Source organism: Mya arenaria, chromosome 10 (genome assembly GCF_026914265.1).
Source record: "Mya arenaria isolate MELC-2E11 chromosome 10, ASM2691426v1".
NCBI lineage: Eukaryota > Metazoa > Mollusca > Bivalvia > Myida > Myidae > Mya > Mya arenaria.
The window spans coordinates 13,512,157-13,531,227 of NC_069131.1; the positions used below are offsets into that span (position 1 = coordinate 13,512,157).

Sequence of the window (19,071 nt, forward strand, 5' to 3'; positions counted from 1 at the left end):
TTTTTGAAGAAAAGTCAAAGAGTATAACTTACATGTGTTTACTGGCCTAAATATCTCAATCTCAGTTCATTTTACCATGCAAGACCATAGTATGGTTAAACATAATGTACTTTTTACTCGTTTTAAAAGCATATTTTCTCATAGAATTTGTTTATGAAATTGTTTGTCAATATTTTAAAGAAAACTTATTCTATACCTAAAACCAATTATATTTTTATACTCTTTTTGAAAGCATTATTCTCATAGACTGTGTTGATAAAAGTTTTTTGTCAATATTTCAAAGAAAGTTTAACCTATACATTAAATGTACCTGATTAATGGCAAAAAACCCAAACATATCTTTATCTCTTTTAAAAGAATATTTTCACATAGGATTTGTTGATAAAAATCTCTTGTCAATATTTCAAAAAAGCTTACTGGTATTCTTGACCTTAAAATGTACTTGAGAAATTGATCAAAAACAATGAGTTGAACTAAATCACATTTTTTGCTGTAAATTGTTTTGATTTACTCTTGACCAAAGTTTTGAGTCAACATATTCTATGATGAATGCGTTTTTTCAAAGAGTTCAAACAATTATATGTTTATGTTAATATGTTTCAAAATGAGTTGAGATTGCTATTGAGATTTGAGTTAAGTATTGCGATATTTTGGCCTGGTCTGGAAATTGTAAAATATCTTGAGTCACTTACATAGATGAACATGTAGGTGTATCGAAAGTGACTACAATAAGCGTTGAGATTGTTTTAGGATCATCTAGTTTGTTTAATGTCTTTAGTTATTAATTATCAGCCGATCTCGAAGAATAAAGTCCATGTAAAATTAAAACCTTGTCCTCAAAGCCAACAGCGGCATTGTCTTTACTGTCACATTGATGACTATACAAATTGACAGTATTGGCGCTTGGAGCAAGTTTCATATCTTGTGGTAAATCTTCCGTGTGATTATTCCGGCTTTTACATTGGATGGTCGTTGGCATTTGATCGGCGATGTCGACATCATTCAAAAGAAATTTGCCATAAACAAACTGAACCGTTGCAGATACTAACATGGAATTAAGTTTATCTGTTAGAAGTCACAATATGAGTCTGACTCACATCTGTCGAGTTATGTTCTTGGTCAGAGTTATGTCCCTGATCAGAGTTATGTCCCTGGATCAGAGTTATGTCCCTTGATCAGAGTTATGTCCCTTGATGGCTGTGAAAAGTTAACGAGCGATGGCAACCGCATTTTTATTTAAAGTGGATTGTGGCACGCGTTTTCCTTATAATTGTCCTATAGCCGATTGTAGATCACCTGTTTTTTTCCAAAAAAAGTCGTGGTATTGTGATAGCCTCATCGTCATAGTCGTGCAAAAATCTTCATCCTTAGCCATAACTAGAAAACGTTCAAAATATTCAACTTGGTACTGCTGTTTCCAGGGACACCTGTCGTAGAGTAAGATATAGTAATTATTGATTTGCTCCCTGTTTAACTTAACACTCAACAAAATAGACGAGCGATGGCGAAAATAATTAATGCATTCGAAGACAGTTAAACAGGGGCTAGTAATATATTGTCTATAGTCCATGTGAACTTAAGCGATCATCGTCGTCGCTGCTACAGCCACCACCATCACTATCAACACGTGTACGTGTTATCGTAGTACCGAGTTAAAATAATAACACTGAACTATTGAACTTAATTCAATGTGACTGATCCTCAAATGATTTTACAGATTGGATTAATGTAAACAGTTGATCGATTACCGTTTATAATAAACAGCCAGGCACTTAGATATATTACGTTTAAAGATAATAGATTATATAGAACAATGCGATATTTACTGAACAATTAAATTATAAAATGACGTTTGTCATTTTTATGAAAAGAACGCAGAGGACTTGTTGAGGCACACGGACATTAAAAGAGATGTGTTAAAAGTGTATGAACTATTAGCATGGATATAAAATGACGTACAATGGACACAAAAGTATCGCGAAGATTTGAAACAAAGTATTAATATTCAAAGAAACAAACTTCGACGGGGAGAGTGATATGTTATGTTATTATTCTAAGCTGCATAGATGTAAAATTAATTGTGATTCGCTCTGAATATTGTAACAAATTAACACGCGAACGATCTTCATAAAGGTTTATCATATAAAGAAACTTGTGTGGAAGACATGGCGAACTCAGAAGACGCCGTAAGAAGACTGGAAGACGCTGTTGACATTGTAGGTTTTTGTTTGTATTTGTTTTAGCAATAATTCACGGCTTTTATATAAGATAAAGGTACCACATTTTAGCCTAAAATAATATAATTATGGGAACTACTTTTTATGCGCAGTCACCCATAGTCGCTTATGTGTTTATCCGATCTTGTCATCGTTCTTTAATTTCGATTTATTATTATTTATAAGTTTTAAAAAGACATTGATACATGTAATTAATAAAAAATAAAATATAGTAATTGTGCATACACATAACGAACTAAATGTAATGTTCGCATAAACGTTTTTGTTTAGTTGCCCTGTTTTTTTTCTTCTCTTAGATGACAGACATGGCGCACATTCGAAGAAACTCGAGAACAAAGGTATGCATAATCTGAATTGTTTTGGATTTAGGTTTGACATCACATTAATATATACAAATTTAAGAGAAATGTAGCTTGAAAACATCGAAACTGGGCACACGTAAATACAGACAGGCCCCAATATCATAAAATACTCGATTCGTTTCTTAATCGCAAGCTCAACTCATTTTTAAACATTTATTTACATCATGGCATGATTCAAACTTACTAATGTTTTACTCTTAAAAAGCGCGTGTAAATATGTTGATAAGAAATATTGCTCAATAATCCAAGGGAAATTATTTCCAGAGGAAAACATGAGTGATAAATCAAATACTACTAGTTTCTTTATGATATTTGGGCCTGAGACACGTTTCACGTACATTTAAATGTTGAAGATTACCATACCAGTGCCACACCAACATTGCATGGTACGAATTGGTTCTAGAAATATGTTTAGCAGTAGCTAGCACTTCTGATAAAGCATTGATACTATTGTTAAGGACGTTGAGACCCAATCTGATACTATGGTAAAGGACGTTGAGACCCAATCTGATACTATGGTAAAGGACGTTGAGACCCAATCTGATACTATGGTAAAGGACGTTGAGACCTAATCTGATACTATGGTAAAGGACGTTGAGACCTAATCTAATACTATGGTAAAGGACGTTGAGATCAAATCTGATACCATGGTAAAGGACGTTGAGACCCAATCTGATACTATGGTAAAGGACGTTGAGACCCAATCTGATACTATGGTAAAGGACGTTGAGACCCAATCTAATACTATGGTAAAGGACGTTGAGACCCAATCTGATACTATGGTAAAGGACGTTGAGACCTAATCTGATACCATGGTAAAGGACGTTGAGACCTAATCTAATACTATGGTAAAGGACGTTGAGACCCAATCTGATACCATGGTAAAGGACGTTGAGACCCAATCTGATACTATGGTAAAGGACGTTGAGACCCAATCTGATACTATGGTAAAGGACGTTGAGACCCAATCTAATACTATGGTAAAGGACGTTGAGACCCAATCTGATACTATGGTAAAGGACGTTGAGACCTAATCTGATACCATGGTAAAGGACGTTGAGACCCAATCTGATACCATGGTAAAGGACGTTGAGACCCAATCTGATACCATGGTTAAGGACGTTGAGTCCCAATCTGATGCCATGGTAAAGGACGTTGAGACCTAATCTAATACCATGGTAAAGGACGTTGAGACCTAATCTGAAACCATGGTAAAGGACGTTGAGACCTAATCTAATACTATGGTAAAGGACGTTGAGACCTAATCTAATACTATGGTAAAGGACGTTGAGACCTAATCTAATACCATGGTAAAGGACGTTGAGATCTTATTTAATACCATGGTAAAGGACGTTGAGATCTTATTTAATACCATGGTAAAGGACGTTGAGACCTAATCTAATAATATGGTAAAGGACGTTGAGACCCAATCTAATACCATGGTAAAGGACGTTGAGACCTAATCTGATACCATGGTAAAGGACGTTGAGACTTAATCTGATACTATGGTAAAGGACGTTGAGACCAAATCTGATACTATGGTGAAGGACGTTGAGACCCAATCTGATACTATGGTAAAGGACGTTGAGACCCTATCTGATACTATGGTGAAGGACGTTGAGACCCAATCTGATTCTATGGTGAAGGACGTTGAGACCCAATCTGATACTATGGTAAAGGACGTTGAGACCCAATCTGATACTATGGTAAAGGACGTTGAGACCCAATCTGATACTATGGTAAAGGACGTTGAGATCAAATCTGATACTATGATAAAGGACGTTGAGACCTAATCTGATACTATGGTAAAGGACGTTGAGACCTAATCTAATACTATGGTAAAGGACGTTGAGACCTAATCTAATAATACGGTAAAGGACGTTGAGACCAAATCTAATACTACGGTAAAGGACGTTGAGATCAAATCTGATGCTATGGTTAAGAACGTTGAAACCTAATCTGATACTATGGTAAAGGACGTTGAGACCTAATCTGATACTATGGTAAAGGACGTTGAGACCTAATCTGATACTATGGTAAAGGACGTTGAGACCCAATCTGATACTATGGTAAAGGACGTTGAGACCCAATCTGATACTATGGTGAAGGACGTTGAGACCCAATCTGATTCTATGGTAAAGGACGTTGAGACCCAATCTGATACTATGGTAAAGGACGTTGAGATCAAATCTGATACTATGGTAAAGGACGTTGAGATCAAATCTGATACTATGATAAAGGACGTTGAGACCTAATCTGATACCATGATAAAGGACGTTGAGACCTAATCTGATACCATGGTAAAGGACGTTGAGACCTAATCTAATACTATGGTAAAGGACGTTGAGACCTAATCTAATACTACGGTAAAGGACGTTGAGACCAAATCTAATACTACGGTAAAGGACGTTGAGGCCAAATCTGATGCTATGGTTTAGAACGTTGATACCTAATCTGATACTATGGTAAAGGACGTTGAGACCCAATCTGATACTATGGTAAATGACGTTGAGACCTAATCTGATACTATGGTAAATGACGTTGAGACCCAATCTGATACTTTGGTAAAGGACGTTGAGACCTAATCTGATACTATGGTAAAGGACGTTGAGACCTAATCTGATACTATGGTAAAGGACGTTGAGACCTAATCTGATACCATGGTAAAGGACGTTGAGACCTAATCTAATACTATGGTAAAGGACGTTGAGACCTAATCTAATATTATGGTAAAGGACGTTGTGACCTAATCTGATAATATGGTAAAGGACGTTGAGACCCAATCTAATACTATGGTAAAGGACGTTGAGACCCAATCTAATACTATGGTAAAGGACGTTGATACCTAATCTTATACCATGGTAAGGGACGTTGAGACCTAATCTGATACTATGGTAAAGGAAGTTGAGACCTAATCTAATACTATGGTAAAGGACGTTGAGACCAAATCTGATTTTATGGTATAGGACGTTGAGACCTAATCTAATACTATGGTGAAGGACGTTGAGACCCAATCTGATACTATGGTGAAGGACGTTGAGACCCAATCTGATACTATGGTGAAGGACGTTGAGACCGAATCTGATACTATGGTAAGGACGTTGAGACCCAATCTGATACTATGGTAAAGGACGTTGAGATCAAATCTGATACTATGATAAAGACGTTGAGATCAAATCTGATACTATGGTAAAGGACGTTGAGATCAAATCTGATACTATGGTAAAGGACGTTGAGACCTAATCTAATACTATGGTAAAGGACGTTGAGACCTAATCTAATACTATGGTAAAGGACGTTGAGACCTATTCTAATACTACGGTAAAGGACATTGAGACCTAATCTAATACTACGGTAAAGGACGTTGAGACCTAATCTGATACTACGGTGAAGGACGTTGAGACCTAATCTAATACTATGGTAAAGGACGTTGAGACCTAATCTAATACTATGGTAAAGGACGTTGAGACCTAATCTAATACTATGGTAAAGGACGTTGAGACCTAATCTAATACTATGGTAAAGGACGTTGAGACCTAATCTAATACTATGGTAAAGGACGTTGAGACCTAATCTGATACTATGGTGAAGGACGTTGAGACCCAATCTGATACTATGGTAAAGGACGTTGAGACCCAATCTGATACTATGGTAAAGGACGTTGAGACCTAATCTAATACTACGGTAAAGGACGTTGAGACCTAATCTGATACTACGGTGAAGGACGTTGAGACCTAATCTAATACTATGGTAAAGGACGTTGAGACCTAATCTAATACTATGATAATGGACGTTGAGATCAAATTCTCATTCTATGGAATAGGACGTTGAGACCAAATTTCATACTATGGTAAAGGACGTTGAGACCCAATCTGATACTATGGTAAAGGACGTTGAGACCTAATCTGATACTATGGTAAAGGACGTTGAGACCCAATCTGATACTATGGTAAAGGACGTTGAGACCTAATCTGATACCATGGTAAAGGACGTTGAGACCTAATCTAATACTATGATAAATGACGTTGAGACCTAATCTGATACTATGGTAAATGACGTTGAGACCTATTCTGATACTATGGTAAAGGACGTTGAGACCTAATCTGATACTATGGTAAAGGACGTTGAGACCTAATCTGATAATATGGTAAAGGACGTTGAGACCCAATCTGATACTATGGTAAAGGACGTTGAGACCTAATCTAATATAGGTAAAGGACGTTGAGACCTAATCTAATACCATGGTGAAGGACGTTGAGACCTAATCTGATACTATGGTGAAGGACGTTGAGACCTAATTTAATGCTATGGTAAAGGACGTTGAGACCTAATCTGATACTATGGTGAAGGTCGTTGAGACCTAATCTAATACTATGGTAAAGGACGTTGAGATCAAAACTAATACTATGATAATGGACGTTGAGATCAGATTCTCATTCTATGGTATAGGACGTTGAGACCAAATTTCATACTATGGTAAAGGACGTTGAGACCCAATCTGATACTATAGTAAAGGACGTTGAGACCCAATCTGATACTATGATAAAGGACGTTGAGACCCAATCTGATACTACGGTAAAGGACGTTGAGACCTAATCTGCTCCATGGTAAAGGACGTTGAGACCTAATCTAATACTATGATAAAGGACGTTGAGACCTAATCTAATACTATGGTAAAGGACGTTGAGACCTAATCTAATACTATGTAAAACGACGTTGAGACCCAATCTGATACTATGGTAAAGGACGTTGAGACCTAATCTAATACTACGGTAAAGGACGTTGGGACAAAATCTAATACTACGGTAAAGGACGTTGAGACCTAATCTGATACTACGGTGAAGGACGTTGAGACCTAATCTAATACTATGGTAAAGGACGTTGAGACCTAATCTGATACTATGATAATGGACGTTGAGATCAAATTCTCATTCTATGGTATAGGACGTTGAGACCAAATTTCATATTATGGTAAAGGACGTTGAGACCCAATCTGATACTATGGTAAAGGACGTTGAGACCCAATCTGATACTATGGTAAAGGACGTTGAGACCTAATCTAATACTATGGTGAAGGACGTTGAGACCTAATCTAATACCATGGTAAAGGACGTTGAGACCTAATTTAATGCTATGGTAAAGGACGTTGAGACCTAATCTGATACTATGGTGAAGGACGTTGAGACCTAATCTAATACTCTGGTAAAGGACGTTGAGATCAAATCTAATACTATGATAATGGACGTTGAGATCAAATTCTCATTCTATGGTATAGGACGTTGAGACCAAATTTCATACTATGGTAAAGGACGTTGAGACCCAATCTGATACTATGGTAAAGGACGTTGAGACCCAATCTGATACTATGGTAAAGGACGTTGAGACCCAATCTGATACTACGGTAAAGGACGTTGAGACCTAATCTGATACCATGGTAAAGGACGTTGAGACCTAATCTAATACTATGATAAAGGACGTTGAGACCGAATCTAATACTATGGTAAAGGACGTTGAGACCTAATCTGATAATATGGTAAAGGACGTTGAGACCCAATCTGATACTATGGTAAAGGACTTTGAGACCTAATCGAATACTATGGTAAAGGACGTTGAGACCTAATCTAATACCATGGTAAAGGACGTTGAGACCTAATCCGATACTACGGTGAAGGACGTTGAGACCTAATCTAATACTATGGCGAAGGACGTTGAGACCTAATCTAATACCATGGTAAAGGACGTTGAGACCTAATCTCATACTATGGTAAAGGACGTTGAGACCTAATCTGATACTACGGTGAAGGACGTTGAGACCTAATCTAATACTATGGTAAAGGACGTTGAGATCAAATTCTCATTCTATGGTAAAGGACGTTGGGACCAAATCTGATACTTTGACAAAGGAGGTTGAGACCTAATCTGATACTATGGCAGAGGACATTGAGACCAAATATAATAATATGACTCCTTTGACAATGTGTTCTTTGTGCTAATATATTCGTTATGACGGATTAGTATGATAAGTCAAACAAAGCGCTGATTAAAACTTATAATAAGTGTATGCAGTAGTCGTATTATTTACTTAAGCCTTTAACGCGTTGATTATAATACAGCACATACGTACAAAATTGCACCTGTTGATTACAAATATTGACAAAAACAACTTTGTTTTGTTATATGGTATTTTTGGATATCATTGATTATGATCAGAATAGTCTATGACTGATCATAAAGGAAGAATAAATGAAGGTCAGATAACATTAAAAAGGTGCATGTTGCACTTCAATGTCTCCGTTCCACTTAACTGAACATGGATATTTACGATCCTTAACACGCAAGTAAACAAAAACTGAATCAGGACATAATGATTTTCGAAACAATCATTTGTTTGGTGGAATGGGACTATGATTTTTTTTTCGAGTTACTGTCTGATAATTGGTATACGAATAGAAGAGCATATGCCCAGTTAGGGACTGTTTTTACATTTTCAATATTCGGAACAGTTTTGAATCTACGAGTTTTCAAAATATGCCACTGACGTCAATTTTGAGACGTCTGTCATATTTTTGCGTTCCAGCTACAATAACCGATATTTTCATCAATTCTTCGTTTACAGCTATAAAATTTCAACGTCAAGTACGTCTTGTGAAAACGTTCACGCTCATATATTTTTCTTTCTCTTGTTGAACGTTATTGTTTCTAAATTCGTCTTTAACGTCATTTTTCGCGGGAAAACGGCGTCGTGTTTCGCTGAAAAAAGTGCGCCTTTCTTTAATTCTTGAAAAAATTGCTCGTTTAATTTTTGATTTTTTTAAATACATGTATTCAATGTTTTATTACAAATCGCCTGATATCAAGAAAAGGGTACCTCACCGATTTCGTTTTTGCGCAGTATCAAATAGTCTAACCCCTATACCTGTTTCTTTTTCAATACGTAGTGTATTTAAACGTTTGGCATGACGTTAATCGAATTGTTTTTGTTTATTAAATGAAAAGATTAGAAAACTTAGAGTGTCTGATCAGTTTTATGTTAGGGATATTTGTTATTGTTGTTGTACAAATTATCTTATTCCACACAAGACGGGCGCTGAATAACCAGCTTTATAAATCAATGACTTAAATCTGGCGGCTATTTTAATGAGAGGCTTTCTTAATTATTAAGCAATCTCATTTGCCGAATTATAATATTTTGATAATACACATCAATAATCGTTCCAGTCACTATGCTATGAGCTGTGACTATGCTGATTAGTGCTTGTTTTTTTTTATTAAACATCTACTGTAATAACACAACAATAAACGGTTCTACTACTTTATTAGTTACCAATTTCTTTAATAAGTATCAGTAGAGATCTGCAGTTATAAGGCTCTAAACTAAGCAAAAGCATAGTAAATCCAGTGAGTGACACTCTTTTCATACACAAAATATAACTAACAAACCAAAAAATGATAATCGACAAAAATCTGCATTATAATAACCACAAACGGATCCCGGCAGTAGAGGGGCTGCCCCCCCCCCCCCTTAAAATCATCCAAGTTTTCTTCTGTATGTCATTATCGGAGAAAAATGTAATAGTATACAGATCTATAAAATACGCGACTATAGAGTTCAGTGTTTTGAATCTTAGTTTGATGTAGTCAACCGGTTATCGTTGAATAAAAACATATACAATTAATAAATTCCACTAATATTGGTAACCATATTATTGACTAAGTTTGGTAGTGAATATAACTCTTAAACATTTTCAACGAGGATCATTTGTTAGGCAACGGTTTGGGGAGGGGTGGGGGATGGTCAATTCTTGACGTTAAAAATGATCGGTCATTCTTTGAACAGAAAGAAAATTACTCATGTGGTCAATATATAATGGGGTCAATCGGCGTTAATTTAAAACACACTAAAATTTTAAAGTGAAACTCTTATTCAAATTAATATTCCACATGCATAACAAACATTTATTTTGACTGATAAACCCTTACTTCTTACTAAATAATAAACTCATACAAAATATTATTCACTGATTACAAGATTGTAACTGTTTATTTAATAGTAAATAGCACAAAAATGATTCATTATTTTTGGTGAATGCTAAAAGCTTTACCATGGTCTCATATTTCTTTCAAATTAAACTCGGTATTATTCATAAGAACCATTGTTTTCGATATGTATTTATTCTTAAAGGCATATTAAAACAATAGTATTAGTTGTGGTAAATCGTGTTTGTGTTTAATACTTGTGTTTGCACTGATTGTAAATGATCACATTGAATTGTTTCTATTATCTCATCTTATTAAGGGATGTTATAGTTCACACAAATGCACTCACATGAACGCACGTATACGCCCACATACTCGTACATGCACGCACGCCCATACACACGAACACGCACACACACACGCACACACACACTATGATAAAATATATGTTCCATATGGCTCAAATGATGATCTTAAAGTTAATGTTTTTAGTGCAGTAAAATGTTTAATTTTGTCAATAAATGCATTGTTTGTTTTAATCCTTAACGAGTTATTTTGTTTTCCTGACTTTACCACGCAATCAAAGCTTCTCGTGCGTACAAGCAAATTCATGAGCCAACTTTCGGCGATGCATTCAATGCCCCTGATACAGTAGCCAACATAGCTACCTTATCCCGCACTCAATGTTACTGCCGTGCGTATTGTTCACGCGTGCGGGCGTGCGTGTGTGAGTGTGCGCGAGCGTGTGTACATATACATGCCTGCGTGTGAAAGCGTACATGTGTGTGAGAACGTGTGTGTGCGTGTGCGCGTGCGTGTGTGTGCATGTGAATGGGCGTGCGTATGATCGTTCGTGTGTTTGTGTGTGTGTGTGTGTGTGTGCGTGTGTGTGCGCGCGCGCGCGTGTGTGTGTGTGTGTGTGTGTGTGTGCGAGAGCGCGAGCGCGTGCGCATATATGCATGCGTGTGCACGCGTGCTTGAGTGTGGGATGGTGTGTGGGGTGCATTTTTACGTGTGCTTGCGTACGTGACTTTATTGTACGTTATGTGCGTGTGTTTGTATGTAAGCTATAACAACCTTTAACAAAATAAGTTTATAGTAACTATTTAAAGATGCACACTTACTCTCCCATCTCAACTCAACTCAATATCTTAATTTTCCCCATGGCTGGACATATTTATAATATATCCAAACATTGATAGACATAGAACATAAATAATATTATTTACAATAATAGTACAGTTTAAAATTATAGCATATTGTTGTCAAAATATTTATATAGGTAGGTTATAGCTATATATATGTATAAATAAAAAGCTTACATTCTACATGCAAATAAAATAAGTCTATTTGACTTCCATGATAGTAAGGTCGTGTGTGATCTGACGCTTGGATGCAAAAATCTTGTCGAAAACAAAGGTTTTTATGAGAAATACCGAGTTGATTTGAAAGAAATGAGCATAAAACATGGTATTTTTACATTATGAGATTAGAGTAGACCACAGTAAATATTTTAGCATTCACCAATAATTTAATGTTTTTGTGCATTCTGTTATTAAACACGCGGTTAAAATCTTGTAACCAGTAATTAATATTTTCCATAAATGCATAATTGAGTAAGAATTAAATGTTTTATTAGACAAAATTGATCTTGTTATACATGTGTATGCATGGATTTTGGATAAGCATGTCACTTTAACTATAGTTCATTTATAATCAGTGCTTTAATTACTTAATAATGTTAACTATTCGGAATTCAACAGAAGAAAACAATGTTGAATTATCAATTTAACTAAAATTTACAACTGTTATATGTTATTGATCAGTGGTTTATTAAACCTTCGTAAAATAAAGTTGTTATTATTATTATTATTATTATTATTATTATTATTATTATTATTATTCAAAACTAAGCTCTTATTAGCGTAAATAATAGTTTGATTTACGTCATGCTAAACGTTTTATAACAATACGTAATGAAAAAAAAAACAGGTATAGGGGTTAGATTATTTGATACTGCGCAAAAACGAAGTCGGTGAGGTACCCTTTTTTTGATATCAGGCGATTGGTAATAAAACATTGAATACATGTATTTAAAAAAATCAAAAATTAAACGAGCAGTTTTTTCAAGAATTAAAGAAAGGCGCACTCTTTTCTGCGAAACACGACGCCGTTTTTCCCGCGAAAAATGACGTTAAAGACGAATTTTAAATAAAAAACGTAAAACAAGAGAAAGAAAAATATATGAGCGTGAACGTTTTTACAAGACGCACTTGAGGTTTAAATTTCTTAGCGGTAAACGAAGAATTGGTGAAACTATCGGTTATTGTAGCTGGAACGCAAAAATATGAGAGACCTCTCAAAATTGACGTCAGTGGTATATTTTGAGGAGTCATAGTTTCAAAACTGTTCTGAATATTGAAAATGTAAAAACACCCCGATTGGGCATATGCTCTTCTATTCGTATACCAATTTTCAGACAGTACCTCGAAAAAAAAAATCATAGTCGCGTTCCACCTTAAATGATTATTACCACAAATGTCAAATGGTCTTGGGATCAGCACCGTGGTTTTACTTTATTTAAGATATATATCATTCACAAAACTTACGACCGTTTCTTTCAGGATGATGATGGACACATGATCATAAGCCCTACCCTTGTGAAAGGTATGTACACTTATTCTGTAATAAAACAAGATACACATGTATTGTTTTGAAGCGCCGCATTCCAATTTTATAATTTTTTTTAATTTGTGTCACAGTAATACTTTAGATAATATCGGTTTGAGAAAAGTACATTTACAATCGGAGAAACCTTCGCAATATTTGATCCAAGAGTTACAAGTTATAAATACACATTGTCTGCAGGGGCGGGTCCAGGATTTGATGTTTGATGGGGCGTTACTTGGGGGGGGGGTAACCTTTTGACTTTCGCCCCCCCCCCCCCCCCCCTCGGAACAAAACTTAATTTGGCTTAGTGTTGACATGGAGGGGGAGTTTGGGGTACTCCATCAAGAAGATTTTAACAATTTCTAGTCCGAAATGGTGCATTTTGGGCGTATTTCTTTCCTCTTTTTCTCCTGTATTGAAATTTAAAAGTAAACTTGGACGATTTTAGGGGGGGACGTGTGATCCGTGCGTGGCTATCAATATACGTTCTCGGTTTCATTGAAATTGGTTCAGTTGTTCCCGAGTTAGGCTTTTGATGACCTTTTCGTAGAACATCGACACGCGCAGATAACTAAATCCATGAGTGTTTAAGAGTTATAATTCCGAAGCTGCGCACACAGTTTTGCAATTTAGTTTTCAAATACTTACAGTAGTTTCAGATAAATGATCAGGACGAATTTGGTCGAATAATAGTTAGCATTACTAGGGATTCTCAGGCATTTGATCCACTTCTATTTAACGAAATCCTGTAGGTACTGAACATTTGCATCCCATATTTACTGGAACGAATTATTCTGGTTTCCATAACTACAGATTTCACTATTTTTAAAGGTCGTTTTATAGTAGGTACTGTTCAAGATCAAAAGTAACTGTTCTTTGTCTATAAAAAAAACGTTTAATGTGTTTGACTCCCTCCACAGAAGCCATTGAGGGTTTCAACTTGTTCGACCGGGACGGTAACGCGGGGCTGGATATCAGCGAGCTGGCGACGGTGTTCCGGGCCCTGGGGCAGAATCCCACAGACGCAGAGCTCAGGGACATTCTCAAGAAGTTTGACATCAACCGTACGTACATCTCGGCTAGATATATTTCACATCCTTAGAAAATATCGAACTCTGGACTGCCTGCTTGCAAGTCAGGTGCTTTAAAAATTGAGCTTTCCGGCCCGGATAGCTCACATACTCGCTTACTTGTGAGAGTCAGTACCGTGACATTCTCCCATGCTCTCAAGTCACGTGTTCTACAAGCTGAGCTTACCCACCCAGATAATTCACATACTCGCTTAAATAACTTGTGCGAGTCAGTAGCGTGACATTCCCCCATGATTTCAAGTCACGTGTTCTACAAAGTAAGCGTACCGACCCAGATAACTCACATACTCGCTTAAATTACTTGTGCGAGTCAGAACCGTGACATTCCCCCATGATTTCAAGTCACTTGTTCTACAAATTGAGCTTACTGACCCAGATAACTCACATACTCGCTTAAATTACTTGTGCGAGTCAGTACCGTGACATTCCCCCATGATTTCAAGTCACTTGTTCTACAAACTGAGCTTTCCGACCCAGATAACTCACATACTCGCTTAAATTACTTGTGCGAGTCAGTTTCTTGACATTCCCCCATGATTTCAAGTCACTTGTTTTACAAGCTGAGCTTACCGACCAAGATAACTCACATACTCGCTTAAATTACTTGTGCGAGTCAGTACCGTGACATTCCCCCATGATTTCAAGTCACTTGTTCTACAAACTGAGCTTACTGACCCAGATAACTCACATACTCGCTTAAATTACTTGTGCGAGTCAGTAGCGTGACATTCCCCCATGATTTCAAGTCACTTGTTCTACAAACTGAGCTTACCGACCCAGATAACTCACATACTCGCTTAAATTACTTGTGCGAGTCAGTTTCTTGACATTCCCCCATGATTTCAAGTCACTTGTTTTACAAGCTGAGCTTACCGACCAAGATAACTCACATACTCGCTTAAATTACTTGTGCGAGTGAGTACCGTGACATTCCCCCATGATTTCAAGTCACTTGTTCTACAAACTGAGCTTACTGACCCAGATAACTCACATACTCGCTTAAATTACTTGTGCGAGTCAGTAGCGTGACATTCCCCCATGATTTCAAGTCACGTGTTCTACAAAGTAAGCTTACCGACCCAGATAACTCACATACTTGCTTAAATTACTTGTGCGAGTCAGTACCTTGACATTCCCCCATGATTTCAAGTCACTTGTTCTACAAACTGAGCTTACTGACCCAGATAACTCACATACTCGCTTAAATTACTTGTGCGAGTCAGTACCGTGACAATCCCCCATGATTTCAAGTCAGTTGTTCTACAAAGTAAGCTTACCGACCCAGATAACCTACATACTCGCTTAAATTACTTGTGCGAGTCAGTACCGTGACATTCCCCCATGATTTCAAGTCAGTTGTTCTACAAAGTAAGCTTACTGACCCAGATAACTCACATACTCGCTTAAATTACTGGTGCGAGTCAGTACCGTGACATTCCCCCATGCTTTTGAGTCACGTGTTCTACAAGCTAAGCTTACCGACCCAGATAACTCACATACTCGCTTACTTGTGCGATTCAGTACCGTGACATTCCCCCATGATTTCAAGTCACGTGTTCTACAAGATGAGCTTACTGGCCCGGACAACTCACATACTCGCTTAATTGTGCGAGTCCGTACCGTGGCATCCCCCCATGCTTGCACGTCACGTGTTCTACAAGCTGAGCTTCACGGTCCGGACTCGCTTAATTGTGCGAGTCCGTACCGTGGCATTCCCCCATGCTTGCACGTCACGTGTTCTACAAGCTGAGCTTACTGGGCCGGACCTCATACATACTCGCTCACTTGTGAGAGCCATTACCGTGATATTCTCCAATTGGTGTTTAAACTTAAACTTAACCCTGATAAGTAATATTCTCTCCGACCTGTGCCATGATATAGATAGTAATGCTGGAGGACATATTCGAAGACAAACTAGTTAGATATTGAGCTCTAACGTATGGAACGCCGGCACTCTCTTTCGTTCTAAAGTGTGCACACATTTTAATAAAGTACTGACATAATTTAATAAAGTATGCACATAACGTTATAAAGTGTCTTCATGGTATAAATATGTATCCGCATAAGGAAAAATATCATAATATAAGTACAAAACCGCAACATATAACGATAAACTGACATAACATAAATATGTTTGCAAAACATGTAAAGCACTTGGTACATTATGTTATAAAACATTTTTTTAGGTCTACGAATGACGGTGCCGACTTTCCATACAATCGTATCAAACATATTGGTTGGTGGCCATCAACCCGGACAAGTTTTTTTCTTCCGGGTATTCATGTTCTTCCACAACACAAGACAACCTTCTCGATTAACACCGTGTCAGAGATATTAAAATATCTGTTTCACATTGATCCGTGTTAAATTATTTAACCCTAATAAGGTCAACATATACACTGACTTCACATCACTTATTGAAATTCAGACAACGACCGGCTAGAGCGTGACGAGTTTGAACAGATGCTGCAGTCCTACATGAAACCGATGTGGCAGGTCAAGGAGGAGCTCAAGGACGCCTTCCGCATCTTTGACAAGGACGGAAACGGTCTCATTGACACTTCAGGTCAGTATGCCCGACGTGGTTACGTAAAGGTTTGACATTTGTTTAGCAGGCTTGTGTATTAACATAAATGGCGCAGGACCGAGAGGAGGTAAACGACGCCTTCACATATTTCTGAGGACAGAAACCGTTAAATTGATAACGAAGGTAAGTGGGGGTGGGGTTTGTTGAACGTTTTGCTGCGACACAACTAATAAAGTTTGGCGTGGTTAGGTTTGTAGTTGAAGCTGCAATACATATATCAGAAGAAACTGTAGATTTACTACACCATCAGTTAAAAGAGGGCATAGGACCATCAAAAGACCGCCTTTGAGCTCACAATCAATATCGAACAGCTGTAGACAGGGCGAAACTTTACAGTGGAAACAAGTTTTAAAAGTCAAAAATTCAAAACGAAAGAAAATGAGTGGCTATTGATTTATTTAATATTCAATACTTACCTCATTGTAAAAACCATATTAACACAGTATAACTGTGTAACAAACCTTCAACATACAAACGCTACCTTGTTTTCAGAGCTAGAAAATGTTTTGAAGAAGTATGGGGAGCCTTTAACTCACAGACAGTCGAAAGAACTCATATCGTTAATGGATAAGAACAAGGACGGACGAGTGGATATGGATGGTGACACTTATAATGCATTGTCTGCTCTGACAAGTTTTTTTTCTCCGTAGTTATAGTTTGCTCACTTAGCCCTCATTAATAATGTTGTAATGTACGTTTGATATCAACTATGAATACTATTCAAGCATTATATGAACATTTTTTAAAAAAAGAAGAGAGTATATAACTAGATGTATTTTAATTTTAATATTTTGAAGTTCTTAAAGGGATTTTTCTTTTCTTGGTTGTCTGTTCATCATTAAAACATAATGCATGATATGATCGATTTGATTTTTTTTTCCAGATTTTGTTAAGTTTCTGTGTGAAGTGGATGAGCCTCATTATTTCCAAAAACATTATCCCCATGATGAAAAACCAATACCAGATGCGTCCGGAAGAACAACGGGAACAGCGTAGTTATTGAAATCAAATTTACAGTTTCTAGTTACAACTGACTGGCTATTTTAGCGCAAGTTTATACGCATAATCCAGTTTACGGTTGTCTTTGGTGATATTATTCATTTAAAAGAAATATTTTGTGTTCAATTCACGCATTTGTAATAACATGAAACATGAAAATTAGATGAACGTATTATACATTTAACATGCTGGAAATGGTATCATATTCATTGGTGAAATATTAAATAATATATGTATATTATAAATGAGTGTTGTTATCTGTTTCTGCAGTTCTTAGTAGTTATACTTACTATTACAGTCGAACCCCGTTGGCTCGAACTCGCTTGGCTCGAATTCCTCGTTGGCTCGAACTAGATGTAAAGGACCGATTTCTTTACACTGAAGGTTAACAATTCCGCTTGGATCGAATTTTCTGAGGCTCGAGGTACTTTTGCCGGTTCCTGGGAGTTCGAGCCAACGAGGTTCGACTGTATATATATATATATAACAGGATGGTAATCCGGGGATATAAGTACCAACTTAAGTCAGGTTCTGAAGACTTGTAATCTTGAAACAAACCTCAAAAAGACTCGCAAGGATTTTAAAAGTTACTAAAACTAAGACTGCATGAAGCACGTCTTGACTGCAGAAAATCGTGGGAAACAGTGAGCGAAATATCCACGAACCAATCATAAGAAAGGTTACATAAACCTTTGACCAATCCGATTCCTTGAAAGTAAACCATGCTGAACTGATGATTAAAACAGAAGTATTCCAAATGATATCAATAAGTAAAATCGGCAATGCACAGTCCGGTCAGATAATCATCGGTCTGGTCACATACTCCCCCTCCACGTAAAATGACGTCACGTCATTGCGTCACTTTCAATTCAAGTCAAAGGTAAAGTCAGACAATATGCACTAACTACTTCACCTACCGTATATAACAACGTACTTACAAAAAAGTATGTCTATACACACTATAAACATAAGTCTTAAGAAAAAAACTTCAGCGATATACAACTCTCTAGTATGTGACTAAACTATAGTTACCAGACAACACATTAGTGGCAATGATCATTACAATGATTAACAAGCAAATTTAAGACAGTCATACTTTCCTCCCCTGGTCCCAAAACTATGACCACAGAGTTTACACAAAATGTTAC

The 19,071-nt window shown here is 36.9% G+C and overlaps 1 protein-coding gene across 1 annotated transcript; it reads left to right on the top strand.

Annotated features, from left to right (window-relative positions):
- The first annotated feature begins 1,818 nt into the window (after positions 1 to 1,818).
- LOC128206862 (calmodulin-A-like) lies at positions 1,819 to 18,146 on the top strand. Its single transcript, XM_052909563.1, has 7 exons — positions 1,819 to 2,216; positions 2,534 to 2,575; positions 13,201 to 13,243; positions 14,167 to 14,310; positions 16,766 to 16,903; positions 17,417 to 17,524; positions 17,808 to 18,146. The coding sequence occupies exons 1-7, from the start codon at positions 2,166 to 2,168 to the stop codon at positions 17,918 to 17,920; spliced, it is 639 nt and encodes a 212-aa protein (XP_052765523.1). The 5' UTR covers positions 1,819 to 2,165; the 3' UTR covers positions 17,921 to 18,146.
- Positions 18,147 to 19,071: the final 925 nt, after the last annotated feature.